Genomic DNA, 13,424 nt, shown 5'->3' with positions numbered 1-13,424 from the left:
CGTGAATTTTATCTAAATTGATCGAAGAAGTTTGGATGGCTGGAGGACTGGCAAAATAATATTATTTGATTAGTTGAAGTCATATTTCATGTTGGTGACTTTGTTAACAGTCATTACTGGGAACCACATGTTTTTAGCCCATATGTTTTAAAGATGCAATGAATTCAGAAAGATACCTATGCTTAAAAAATTTCCTGAAATCAAAGTTTGCCTACATATGCAGAAAGTGATCTTTATGCATGATGGCACTTCAACATACTTAAGTATTTCTGTGTGCAAAACTAGCTTGGCATTAATTTCCCTAACATGAATTGGCAGGTATGGGCCAACAGTGGCCTGTAAGGAAGTCACTTTTCTTTCAAAGCTGGGCCAAAGAAAAAAAATTTACCAAATAAAGTCCATTCTTAGTTTATCAAGAATTGTTGATGAACTGGAAGAAATTATCAGGTATCCCATGGACTTTCATGTTTAGTGGAAGATGTAGCAATCAGATTAAGAAAGGTTGTTGGCAATGCTCTTGTTAATGTTGAGATTGAATGTCTGAAGTAAATGGTATAAAATTGTCCAGCAAACTTTGCTTGACCAAATTTATGTCACAAAGTATGCTGAAAACCTTTATAAAGATAATTTTAACTTTGTTTAATGTTTTTTTTTTTTTTTGATTCTGCTGTTTATTAATGAGAATATTCATATGACTAACTAACAGGAATCTTAATTTTCTTTAAAAAAATTACGTATTTAATATAAATGCTTTCTTTATGTAGGAACGCCATATTGAGGAAGTGCGCCTGAACAAGACCCAGCCTGAAGAAATTGTCACCGCATCTTCTGGTTAGAGGATCAGTTTATGTTCTTCCTCACTGTCAGTCTGACTCTACTTCCTATGACTACCAGTGGCCATGCTTTATTATCCCTGGACATATAGTTATCTAGTCTAGCAGATTTTTTTCTAAATTTTTTCCCCACTGCCTGCCCACAAAACATAGGGCTTATGGCTTCCTCCATCTTTGTTCAGAAATGCATATCTGCTAAAATTTTCTATATGGGACCCCCTTTTCTTATTTAATCTTTATTTGTTAGGTGGTCTAGTATAGACAGTGGCTTACAGCATATTGAGTCTTGTGGACTTATGAAGTCAGTCTGAAAAGTGCCCGTATTTTATCATTTCCAAGGACCAGTTATCTATATATATCTTTTTTAAAAGTGCTGCATTCAGCCTTAATCTGTGCTTGTTGTGGTGTGTCACCGTGAATGGAGCACTTTTTGTGATATTAGTTTGTTTTTGTAAGTCATGCTCAGAAGGCATTAACTACGTATTTTTCTACTCCACTTCATTTGCAAAGGAAGCATTGGATAAATTAGGCTAAATCTGTAGTTTCTGCTTATGTACCAGTAATCTAATGTGAATATTGATGTGTTGTTTGGTATAAGCTGCTCAGTGGCAATGAAAGATATTTCTATTTCACATTCACAACTGCAGATGTTCCAGCTCAGCTTATGTGTAGTTAGTGTTTGTCACCTCTTGTACTTTCTCCAGAGTGCTAATAAACTGTCAGGTGGCACATTTTGTTTTGTTTTTTCATTTGTGTAATACATGCAAATTTTAAGAGTTAACAATAACTGTAGCCAGAGTTTTACCTTACTTACACATTACATTACTTTTATATTACTTATAAAATTAAGAAAATCTTTTGAGTCAAAAAAAAAAAAAAAAAAAAAAAAAAACAACAACAAAAAAACAGATATACCTAGGAATTTCGCATTTCTACCCCTTTTTTGTGATGGTATGTTACATTAATGACTAGCATCACAAATAGAAATATAAACAAAAGATATTCATTAATAGTTCAGGCAAAGCTAAGTAATATTTGACAGGTGCTCTCAAAATATTCCAAAATGAGCATTTGCAACTTTTATACAACTGTTTTGGTAAACACGACAATTTTGGCTGAAATGTTATCAGAAGCTTCCAATTTTCAGTTTATCATTTTAAATGGAAAACAAAATGAAAAGTTCACCGGGCACAAACTAATATTTAGTTGAACCGCCTCTGGCCCTGATGACAGCAGCACACCGTGCTGCTGTCATCAGGGCCAGAGGCATTGACAAGATCAATTTCTGAAGGTAATCAACTGATAGTTTGTGGTTCCAAACACAAATTACGGCTTCCTGAAGTTCATGAAGGGTCTTTGGTTTCTTTCTGGCAACTGCAGATTCCACACGATGCCAACAGTTCTCTATAGGATTCAGATCCTGGCTGTTTCCTGGCCAGCCAACAGTTGTAATGGACTGTTCTTCCAACCATTTTTTTCACTTGTAACAAATGTAAACACATTGCTGTCAAACTTCTAATGCAGAAATGAAACTAAAGTAACTACAGAAGTGCCTACTTACACTTATTATTTATTATTATTATTAGCCATATGGTGCAAGCATCTTTTTGCCCAATGACAAGGAGCAGAGTTGTCCTGAAAGATGCAGTTACTTGGCAGGTTGAAATGGTCTCTAATGGTTGGCAGCAATTTGACTTTTAATATAGCCATGTATTTATGCATAATAATTGGCATTTACAGAACCTTTTATAAACTGCAGGTGACCTACTCCGCAATACGAAATGCGCCCCCCCATATCATTTGGCTGGTAGGGAATTTCACTGTAGACACCATACAGTCTGGATGGTATTCTTCACCACGTCTATGGAAAATTGTTTGTCTCCCATCAGAGCCATGCAGGTTGAATTTCTTCTCATCAGAGAAAATAACTGACTTCCACTGCTCGGGAGTCCACTTGACATGCTCCTTACACCAAATTAATTGGGCCTTTTTCATTTTTTGTGCGAAGAGGCACTTCTTCGGATGATGGGCTACAAGTCCAATTTTGAATCGGCATCTTCAGACTGTTACTGCACCTGCTACCTGTCTTGTATGTTCTTCCCATTCTCTTTTCAGCTCAGACGAAGAAGCTTTATGGTTTTTAAGGCATAAGCACTTCGAAACGTGGTCCTGTTTTGGTGTAGAGACTCGTTTGCGTCCGGTTCCTTTTTTCCTATTAGGAGAACCAGTATTCTTGAGATTGGAAAGAAATCTACTCACTGTTGACTGATTACAAGACACTCTAAATCGCACATCTCTACATTACAAGACACTATGAGCAATATGACAGGAAGAACATCCTTCCTCATGTAAAGCATCAATAGCACTCTTTCTTCGTGGCGTCAACTGCACATAACTCGCCATCCTGACACAAGCAAGGAATGACTGCAACTCTTGCAGAGCGTGCTTATATAGCTGAAAGTAACAGCCGATGCAATATTACATCATCGCATACGCGTGTCAATCTTATCGGATGCAATCTGTAAGAAATATTGTCATATACTTACGTTATTCTGATTGTCAGTTATTCAAGTCAAGATTGTCAAGTTATTCTGATCGTTATTCTGATGACAATCAGAATAACATAAGTATATGGCACAAAATAAATTGATGACACAAAATGGATAAAGTTATTACGAAATGATATTAAATGACATAAAATACCACGATCATGTTGCATTAATTTATAGGGTTATTTTTTACGTATAGAGTTACTTTGCACATAAATCTGCATAATAATTGTACTTAAACGATTAATTCTTGTTTAACAATAAATAAATATTCTGGGGGTTTGCCTAAATCCCTTTTTCAATGACAAAAACTGTCTACTTCAAAAGAAATAAAGTCTAAGTAATGTAATATAGGTATGTTCTCATTTTACAAGTAAATTTAGGATTAAACAACATACAAAATATGAAAAATGAAGTGCAATAGTACATGAAGGTATATGATGAATTTGCTAATTTAGTATAAGTGGACAGGTAACTGTTCTAAGTTTAAAGATAATAAATAAATCAGTGACTGCTTTGTTTTGCCTTAGCTTTGGAAATGTCACCCATTCATCTATATTAATTTGTAGTTTTTTTTTATCATTTGGTTTTAAATTTGCTTGTAATAAATTAATGTAATGCCCATTAAAATTATCCTAAAGTTAACTTTATAGCTCTTTTTAAGCTAAAAATGTTTTATCACTGAAGAAAAGATTGAAGCAGACCTCAGAACATCTTATATGGAAATTAATTTCCATCCTTTGCATAAAAAATAACTTTATATAAAATAAATTTGATATGCTGTACTGAAGAGTACAGCAGATCAAATTTATTTTATATAAAGTTATTTTACTTTATTTTACTGTACTGAAGAGTACAGCAGATCAAAGTACCTTTCAAGGAAATTCTAAAGGGCAGGTTAATAGCAATAAAATTTAAGTTCAGTGATTGTGGACAGAGCCATGACAAAAAAATGCCCACTCCCCAACTGGGTTAAATTTACATCTTGCCTCTAAGCTTAAGCGGTGTTTTTTTTTTTTTTTTTTTTTTTTAAAGCAGTGCAGCAAATCATTTGTAGCAGTGACACTTACTGCATGCTCCAGCTTGATTTCTAATTTCTTGTAACAATGAAACACTAAAGTTTGCTACTATACAAAGTAAAATTCCCCTTAAAGATTGTATGTGGTGCTCATTTATTTGAAATTTATTTTTAGGAAAGTAAGCAGAAGAGTAAAAAAAATTACTATTACCTTAAAATCATTAATTTTTTGGAAAAAACTAACTTCTGTAACTGAATATGACTGACAATTTATTTTTAAAGTATTCATAATATTAATGACCAAAAAAGAATTAATTTGAAAACACTGATAAGTTAGTACAGCATAGTAAGAATATGAATGGTCATATGTGAAAATTAAAATTTGCAGCTTGGAAACCATCACTTAAATTAAAAAAAAAAAAAAAAAAAACCGCCAGTAGAACACTGATTATCTGAATTTCCAATTAACTGAAAATCACTGCAATGAAGGAATGTGGGCTTGGTCTTAGTCTGTGTGGTCCTTATTCCAGTCTGTTCCCAGCTGTCACTTGTCACATGTCAATTTTTTTTTTTTTTTTCCAAACCCATTCTAATTCTTATGGATGTTAAAAAATCTACCATGTCAAGTACACAAAAATGTGTTCTGATATTGGCAGACAAAGTGGAAATAATTAATTCGTTAAAAAAAGGGGAATCGGGGAAGAAAATTGCCGAAAGATATGGTGTCGGGCAACCACAATTTCTGACATAAAAAGCAGTATACAAATGGTTTATGCAAAAAATATCAGATTCACAGCCAATTTCAGGACCCATTTTATGTGAGAAAGCATTAATGTTTAATAAAGAGTTAGGAGGCAACAGAAACTTTAAAGCCAGCTGTGGATGGTTATGCAATTTTAAATCTTGACACGGAATATGAGAACTTGAAGTACATGGTGAGAAATTGTCTGGTAAAAAGGAAAATGCTGAACGGTTCATTACTGAAATGCCTCGTTTATTGAAATTGAGAAATATGATCTCGATTTTATTTAGTATTGACAAAACAGGTTTAAACTGTAAAGCACTGCCTCAAAAAAAAAGAACTTTTATTTACAAAATCTACTGCTTGTGGCTATAAAATGGGTAATGATCGAGCGACAGTGATGGTTTGTGCTAATTCAAGTAGCAAAAACACTGCTTCTAACTGGCAAGTCAAAATGTCCAAGAGCTCTAAAGAATGGGAAAAATTTATCTGTGGCTTATATAAATGAGACCAAGGCATGCATGACAGCTAATTTATTTGTGGCACAAAAAATACCAAAAAAAATTGAAGTTTGGGAAGATATTGCTCATTGTAGACTATGTGCCATCCTGCACTTGCAGTGAACTTTTGAAGCATGAAGGCAAAGTTTAAAGTCATATTCCTCCCTACGAATCAGGGGATTATTCAAACTCTTAAAAAGCTATATAGGAAACAACTCTTCAAGGACTGTTTCCTGTACAGCTCTATTACCATACAATGGTGATGACAGTGATACGTTGAGTTTTTATAAAAGTCTTGATTTGAAAGAGTGTGGTGTGCTTTACATGGTTGCTGATTCATGGAGCTCTATTAAAGCTGAAATATTGTACAAAGCCTTCGGGGGGGGGGGGGGAGCTGTTTGAGAAGCTGTTGAAGTTTCTAAAGAAACAAATGGAACCGAACTTCTTGAATTATTAACAACTTAAATAGAAATCATGACTCAGACCAGAGCAGCAAAGCAAAAAGCTCAAACTAATGGAAGTGCTGTGGCTCAGGGGAGAACTGAGCGGGGGCAGTTGTCCTCTGAATCACAGTCTATTGAAATGCACTGCTTGTTTGATGTTTGTGGATCAATCAGGAATGGGACATGATATTGCCAAGAGGGATGTCTGTGTGTGTGTGTGTGTGCGCGATGTAAGGAGTGTGAGGAAATCAGGCACAAACTCAGCATTGTTCTGGGCTTATATGAGAGCTTGAAGGACAGGGTGGATGCCCTCGAAGGATTTAAATTGAGGGGCCCATCAAGCTCTCAGCTGTCCACATCAATGCCAGGGCTTGCACTTGAACATCAAATAACGCAGTGGCAAACCCCAAGGCAGAACGCGCTGGTCCCAAGGGCACTAGTTGTAGGTGACTCTATTGTCAGGGAAACGGAGAATATATTGTGCAAAAAGGATAGATGGAACAGGACCAGAGTATGTCTGCCAGGGGCAAAGGTTGATTACATTGTACAGCAGATATCATCTTTTAAGGGCACAAAGGGTGATATTGTTGTACACGTTGGCACTAACGATATTAAGAGTAGGAGACCGGCGGAATTATTTAACAAAGTACAAGTCAATGCTGGAAAAAAGTCGTGAATTAGGGTTAGCATTAGTAGAGGCATTTGATGCAAGGAAGCAAGCTTATGCAGCATCAGCCAAAAAAATAAAATAAAATAAAAAATAACCACTTCCACTTCACCCCTCTGTTCGTTCGGAATACCTGTCCAGCTGAGCCTTAAACTTATTTAGGCTATCAACTTCCACGACAAGGGATGGAAGTCTGTTCCACCAACCAACCACCTGCTGGCTAAAGGCAAATTTCCGCACGTCTATCCTACAACTGTCTTTCCTCAATTTGAATTTACGCCCTCTCAGGTGATTATTCTGAGCAAGAGGAAGAATCCTATCAGCATTGAGCATGCTCAAACCATTCAAGGCTTTATACACCTCTATCAGATCACCTCGCTGGTGCCTAGTCTCCAGACACTAATTTGCAAAACTTAAGCCTTTCTTCGTAAGAGCACCCCTTTGTTCCATTCACTAATCTTGTTGCCCTTCTCTGTACTCATTCCAGCAGCTCTACATCCTTCTTGAAATAAGGCCTCCAGGCATGTATACAGTACTCAAGGTGTGGCCTGACCATTTGCTTATACAAGGGAATAATCATCCCCTTATCCTTCCTAGGAAAATTCCTATATATCATTGATAATACACCATGAGCTACTCTTGCAGCCCGTCTGCACTGCTCAGAGAACTTCATATCTGCCTGCACAACCACCCCCAGGTCCTTTCATTCTCTACTACTGTCTGTGTAGTACCACAGAGTTGATATGTTGCTCTGGGGTTGCTGTTTCCCATATGTAGTACTTTACATTTGTCAATGTTAAACCTCATTTGCCACCTCTCAGCCAATCTGCTCAACCTTTCCAGATCCTGTTGCAGCAGCATAGTGTCAGTAGTGTCCTTCACAAACCTACCAACCTTTGTATCGTCTGCAAACTTGGACATTAAGCTTGATATACCATCATCAATATCATTTATAAATATAGAAAACAATAATGGACCCAATACTGAACCCTGAGGGACTCCACTAATAACATTAGTCCACGATAAGCAGTGTCCATTGATTACCACTCTCTGTCTTCTCCCCTTCAACCAGCCCCTTACCCATAGCAGCAATTTGCCTCCAATGCCACACTGCTCCAATTTGTGCAGCAGTCTTCCATGTGCAACAATAGCAAAAGCCTTTCTAAGATCCAAGTATATAATATCAAATTATTCCCTGCATCCAGTTTTTTGTGACTGCATCATAGTATCCAATCAAATTGGTCAGGCAAGACTTCCCCTTAACAAAACCGTGCTGTGTCCGAGCTATAACTGAAGTCTTGTCTAGATGATCCTGCAGTGCCTCCATTAATTTTCCGGGAACAGAAGTTAAACTCACAGGGCTATAATTACTTGTCAGCCTTTGATCCTCCTTTGTGAATTGGGGTCACATTTGCACATCTCCAGTCTGTGGGTACCTCCCCTGAGTCCAAGGAAGCTCTCATAATTATGGCTAAAGGTTTGCTTACTTGCTTTGCTGCTTCCTTTAATATAACTGGATAGATCCCATCCACCCCAAGTGCCTTTCTTGTGTTTATCTTCAACAATTTCTCCCCCACTTTACTCTCAGTTATTACAAAATTCTCTAGCTTACTGCCAGAGTTGAATATACCTCTGGCATTCCCCTCGCTGAATAACTCCTCATGTGTGAATGTCGATGTAAAATATTCATTTAGTTTGTTAGCTACCTGAGCAGGATCATCAACAGTTGACCCATCGATATCAAGTGGACCAATCTGATTCATCCCCTTCCTTTTAGAGTTTACATAAGTAAAGAACTCTTTGCTGTTTTTCTTTGCATCCCTTGCCAAAGATTTCTCATAATCTGCCTAACCTCCTTTATAACTTGGTTACAGATCAACTTGTATCTATCATAGGCTTCTGTGTCACGTGTTAATTTGTATGTATCCCATGCATTTTTCTTCTCTGCCATATGTCTCATTAGTTCATCTGACATCCATTTAGGGCTAAACCTTGAACAATATTTCTTAGTTGGTATGTAAAGCCTAGTAGCTGCCAAGATAAGTTCTTTGAATGCTTCCCATTTTGAATTTGCTGTTGGTAACATCATCAGTTGGTCCCACTGTATAGAATTTAAATACTGTCTCAGTCCATTGTAGTCGCCTTTATGAAAGCAATAACCCTTCCCCTTTACCCCTAATGGTAGTTACCTCTTTGAGTAAATCCCACTTCAGCACACTGTGATCACTGCCACCTAGTGGTCCATTTATCTGCAGATTCTTAATGTATGAAGAATCACTACTGATAATCAAATCAAGAGTATTACTCCTTCTAGTTGCCTCCCGAACATGCTGATGTAGCAAAAATCATCCAATAAATCCACAAAAGCCTTGCTAGTGTGTGAGTGACCAGCCCCCAAATTCCAGTCAATATCTGGGAAATTAAAATCCCCCATTATAAGACTCTGATTTACTGGCCCACTCTATTTCCCTGTACAGTTTCTTATTATACTCATCAGAGTCATTAGGCCTATAGCAGTGTTTCTCAAAGGGTGTGCCGCGTCACATTAGTGTGCTGCAAAATTTTCCAAGTGTGCTGCGAATTTAGAAATTTCTTCTTCTATGACTACGTAGGTGTGCCGCGAAATTTTTCTTCTTTGGAAAATGTGCCACGAGAGTAAAAAGATTGAGAAACACTGGCCTATAGCACACTCCTACTCTCAATTTTGATCTCCCAATGCTTATGTCACACCAAACTGACTCGACACTGCACTGTCCAGTGATGTCGACTGGCTTCACCTCCTTGGATTTTATGTATTTCTTAACTAATAGCATAACCCCTCCTCCCTTTCTGTAGATATTGTACTCCCCAAATTCCAGTTCTGCATTCCTTATATCTGTGTGACACCACGTCTCTGAAATCCCAACAATATCTGCCTTTGATGTTTTGAGCAATACATCAAATTTATTTACTAAACTCCTAGCATTGGTGTACACACAACCCAGGCTGCTGCTCATTCCAATAGAAGCAGTGCAAGAATCACTTTCACCTCTGCCAGTGGCTACTGTTAATTTATTAGTCCTTGTATTCCTCCGATCTAGCAGTTTTCCGACCCACCTAACACTGCCTCGATAGCATCAGCAAACATTCTTGCAAGAATGTTAGCATCAGCAAACATTCTTGCACCCTTTCTATTTAAGTGTATCCCATCCCTATAGAAGCAGTCTCTTCTGTTAACAAGTACAGACCAGGCTGAAAAAAATTCTACCTCTTGAGTCTTGCACAATCTTTCCAGGGCCGAATTGATCTACAGGGCTCTCATTATAAATTGAATTTGAATTCAATTTGAAAGTTGAATTTGAAAGTGTCTGCAATTCTGCCCAGACATGATAGGAGGGAGTATATGATGACAGCCTTGTCGATCAATTTGGCCCTGGAGAGATTGTGCAAGGCTCAAGGGGTAGAATATTTCTCGGCCTGGTCTGTGCTTGTTAACAGGAGAGACTGCTTCTACAGGGATGGGATACACTTAAATAGAAAGGGTGCAAGAATATCTGCTGATGCTATTGAGGCAGATTTATGTGGGTCGGAAAACTGCTAGCTTGAGGGGATACATGGACTAATAGATTAACAGTAGCCGCTGGCAGAGGTAAAAGTGATTCTTCCACTACTTCTATTGAAATGCAATTGAGCAGCAGCCTGGAAAGCAAGGTATTGGGGATTTCCAGGACTGCTGGGAGTCATAGTGGAACAAGTAAATACACAGACTGTGTTAGGTTAACTAAGAGTAGAAACAGGTGCATGTAGACTTGCATGTACGCCAATGTTAGGAGTTATAGTTAATAAATTTAATTAGCTTGAAATGCTAGTCAAGGCATCAAAGGCAGATATTGTTGGGATATCAGAGACATGGTGTCACACAGACATAAGCAGTGCAGAATTGGAATTTGTGGAGTACATGTGTACAGACAGGACAGAAAGGGAGAAGGGGTTATGCTGTTCGTTAAGAAACACAAAATCTAAGGAAGTGCATCGAATTGATGTTGGTGGACAATGCAATGTTGAGTCTGTTTGGTGTTATAGGCCAAATGAATCTGACAAGTATAATGAGCAATTGTGCAGAGAAATAGTGTGCCAGTAAATCAGAGTGTCTTATAATGGGGGATTTTAATTTCCCAGAGATTGACTGGAATTTGTGGGTTAGTCACTCACTCACACACTAGCAAGGCTTTTGTGGATTTATTGAATGATTGTTTTCTACAGCAGCATGTTCAAGAGGCAACTAGAGGGAGTTATACTCTTGATCTGATTATCAGTAGTGATTCTTCATGCATCAAGAATTTGCAGATAAAGGAACCATTAGGTGGCAGTGATCACACTGTGCTGAAGTGGGATTTAATCAAAGAGGCAACTACCATCAAGGGTAAAGAGAAGGGTTTTTTCTTTCGCAAAGGTGACTACGATGGTCTGAGACAGTATTAAAATTCTATACGGTGGGACCAACTGATGATGTTACAAACAGCAAATTCAAAATGGGAAGCATTCAAAGAATTAATCTTGGAAGCTACTAGGCTTTTCATACCAACAAAGAAATATTGTTCAAGATTTAGGCCTAAATGGATGTCAGATGAACTAATTAGACAGCATGGGATACATATAAATTAACATGTGACACAGAAGCCTATGATAGATATAAGCTGGTCTGTAACCAAGTTACAAAGGAGGTTAGGCAGGCGAAGGCAGATTACGAGAAATCTTTGGCAAAGGATGCAAAGAAAAACAGCAAAGAGTTCTTTACTTACGTAAACTCTAGAAGGAAGGGGGTGAATAAGATTGGTCCACTTGATATCCGTGGTCCAACTGTTGATGATCCTGCTCATGTAGCTAACAAACTAAATGAATATTTTCCATCTACATTCACACATGAGGAGTTATTCAGGAAGGGGACTTCAACAATTTCTCCTCCACTTTACTCTCAGTTATTACAATAATATTGTAATAACTGAGTAAAGTGGAGGAGAAATTGTTGAAGATAAACATAAAAAAGGCACCTGGGGTGGATGGGATCTATCCAGTTATATTAGAGGAAGCGGCAAAGGAAGTAAGCAAACCTTTAGCCATAATTATGAGAGCTTCCCTGGACTCAGGGGAGCTACCCATGGACTGGAGTTGTGCAAATGTCACCCCAATCCACAAAGGGGGATCAAAGGGAGACACAGGTAATTACAGACCTGTTAGTTTAACTTCTGTTCCAGGGAAATTAATGGAGGCACTGGTTAAAGAAGCATTGCAGGATCATCTAGACAAGACTTCAGTTATAGCTCAGACACAGCATGGGTTTGTTAAGGGGAAGTGTTGTCTGAATAATTTGATTGGATACTGTGATGTAGTCACAAAGGAACTGGATACAAATAATAACTTTGATATCATATATTTGGATCTTAGAAAGGTCTTTGATACTGTTGCACATGGAAGACTGCTGCACAAATTGGAGCAGTGTGGCATTGGAGGCAATTTGCTGCTATGGACAAGGGGATGGTTGAGTGGGAGAAGACAGAGAGTGGTAATCAATGGACACTGCTCTTTGTGGGCTAATGTTATTAGTGGAGTCCCTCAGGGTTCAGTGTTGGGTCCATTGTTGTTTTCTGTATTTATAAATGATATTGATGATGGCATATCAGGCTTAATGTCCATGTTTGCACATGATACGAAGGTTGGCGGGGTTGTTATTGACACTAATGACAGTATGCTGCTGCAACAGGATCTAGAAATGTCGAGCAGATGGGCTGAGAGGTGCCAAATGAAGTTTAACATTGACAAATGTAAAGTGCTGCATATGGGAAGCAGTAATCCCAGAGTAATGCATCAACTCTGTGGTACCACACTGACAGTGGTAGAGAATGAAAAAGACCTGGGGGTAAGTGTGCAGGTAGATATGCACAATTACCCCCAGGTCATTGTGCAGGTAGATATGAAGTTTTCTGAGCAGTGCAGATGGGCTGCAAGAGTAGCTCATGGTGTCTTGTCAATGATATGCAGGAATTTTTCTAGCGGGGATAAGGAAGTGATTATCCCCTTGTATAAGGCAATGGTCAGGCAACACCTTGAGTACTGTATACAGGTCTGGAGGCTTCATTTTAAGAAGGATGTAGACTGTTGGAACAAGTACAGAGAAGGGCAACAAGATTAGTGAACAGAACAAATTGTTTCTCTTACGAAGAAAGGCTTAAGTTTTGCAAATTACAGTGTCTGGAGACTAAGCACCTGCGAGGTGATCTGATTGAGGTGTATTAAGCCTTGGATGTTTTGAACATGCTCAATGCTGATGGGATTCTTCCTCTTGCTCAGAATAATCGTCTGAGAGGGCATAAATTCAAATTGAGGAAAGATGGTTGTAGGATAGATGTGCAGAAGTTTGCCTTTAGCCAGCGGGTGGTTGATTGCTGGAACAAACTTCCATCTGTTGTTGTAGAAGTTGATAGCTTAAATAGTAAAGAGAAGCTAAATGACTTCGTGCTAACTGAAAGGAAAGTGGAGGAGAAATGGTTGAGGATGGACATAGAAGAGGAACCTGGGGCGGATGGAATCTATCCAATTATATTAAGGGAGGCACCAAAGAAGGTAAGCAAACCCTTAGCCATAATTATGAGAGTATTTGTGAATTCAAGGGAGGTCCCTACGGACTGGAAAAGT

At 38.2% G+C, this 13,424-nt stretch overlaps 1 protein-coding gene across 2 annotated transcripts in view; it reads left to right on the top strand.

Moving 5' to 3' along the window:
* LOC150087438 (stathmin-like) overlaps positions 1-1,567 on the top strand; it is a 48,161-nt gene extending 46,594 nt beyond the window's left edge. For both annotated transcript variants that reach the window (XM_090371189.1, XM_090371188.1), the window contains one exon: positions 765-1,567. In XM_090371189.1, the coding sequence (XP_090227315.1) occupies positions 765-836 (72 nt within the window). In that variant the 3' untranslated portion in view covers positions 837-1,567. The remainder of the gene's footprint in view (positions 1-764) is intronic.
* Positions 1,568-13,424: the final 11,857 nt, after the last annotated feature.

The sequence above is a fragment of the Mastigoproctus giganteus genome, chromosome 4 (assembly GCF_048544385.1).
Source record: "Mastigoproctus giganteus isolate SK-2022 chromosome 4, ASM4854438v1, whole genome shotgun sequence".
Lineage (NCBI taxonomy): Eukaryota > Metazoa > Arthropoda > Arachnida > Uropygi > Thelyphonidae > Mastigoproctus > Mastigoproctus giganteus.
This window is presented reverse-complemented; position numbering and strand designations above follow the sequence as displayed.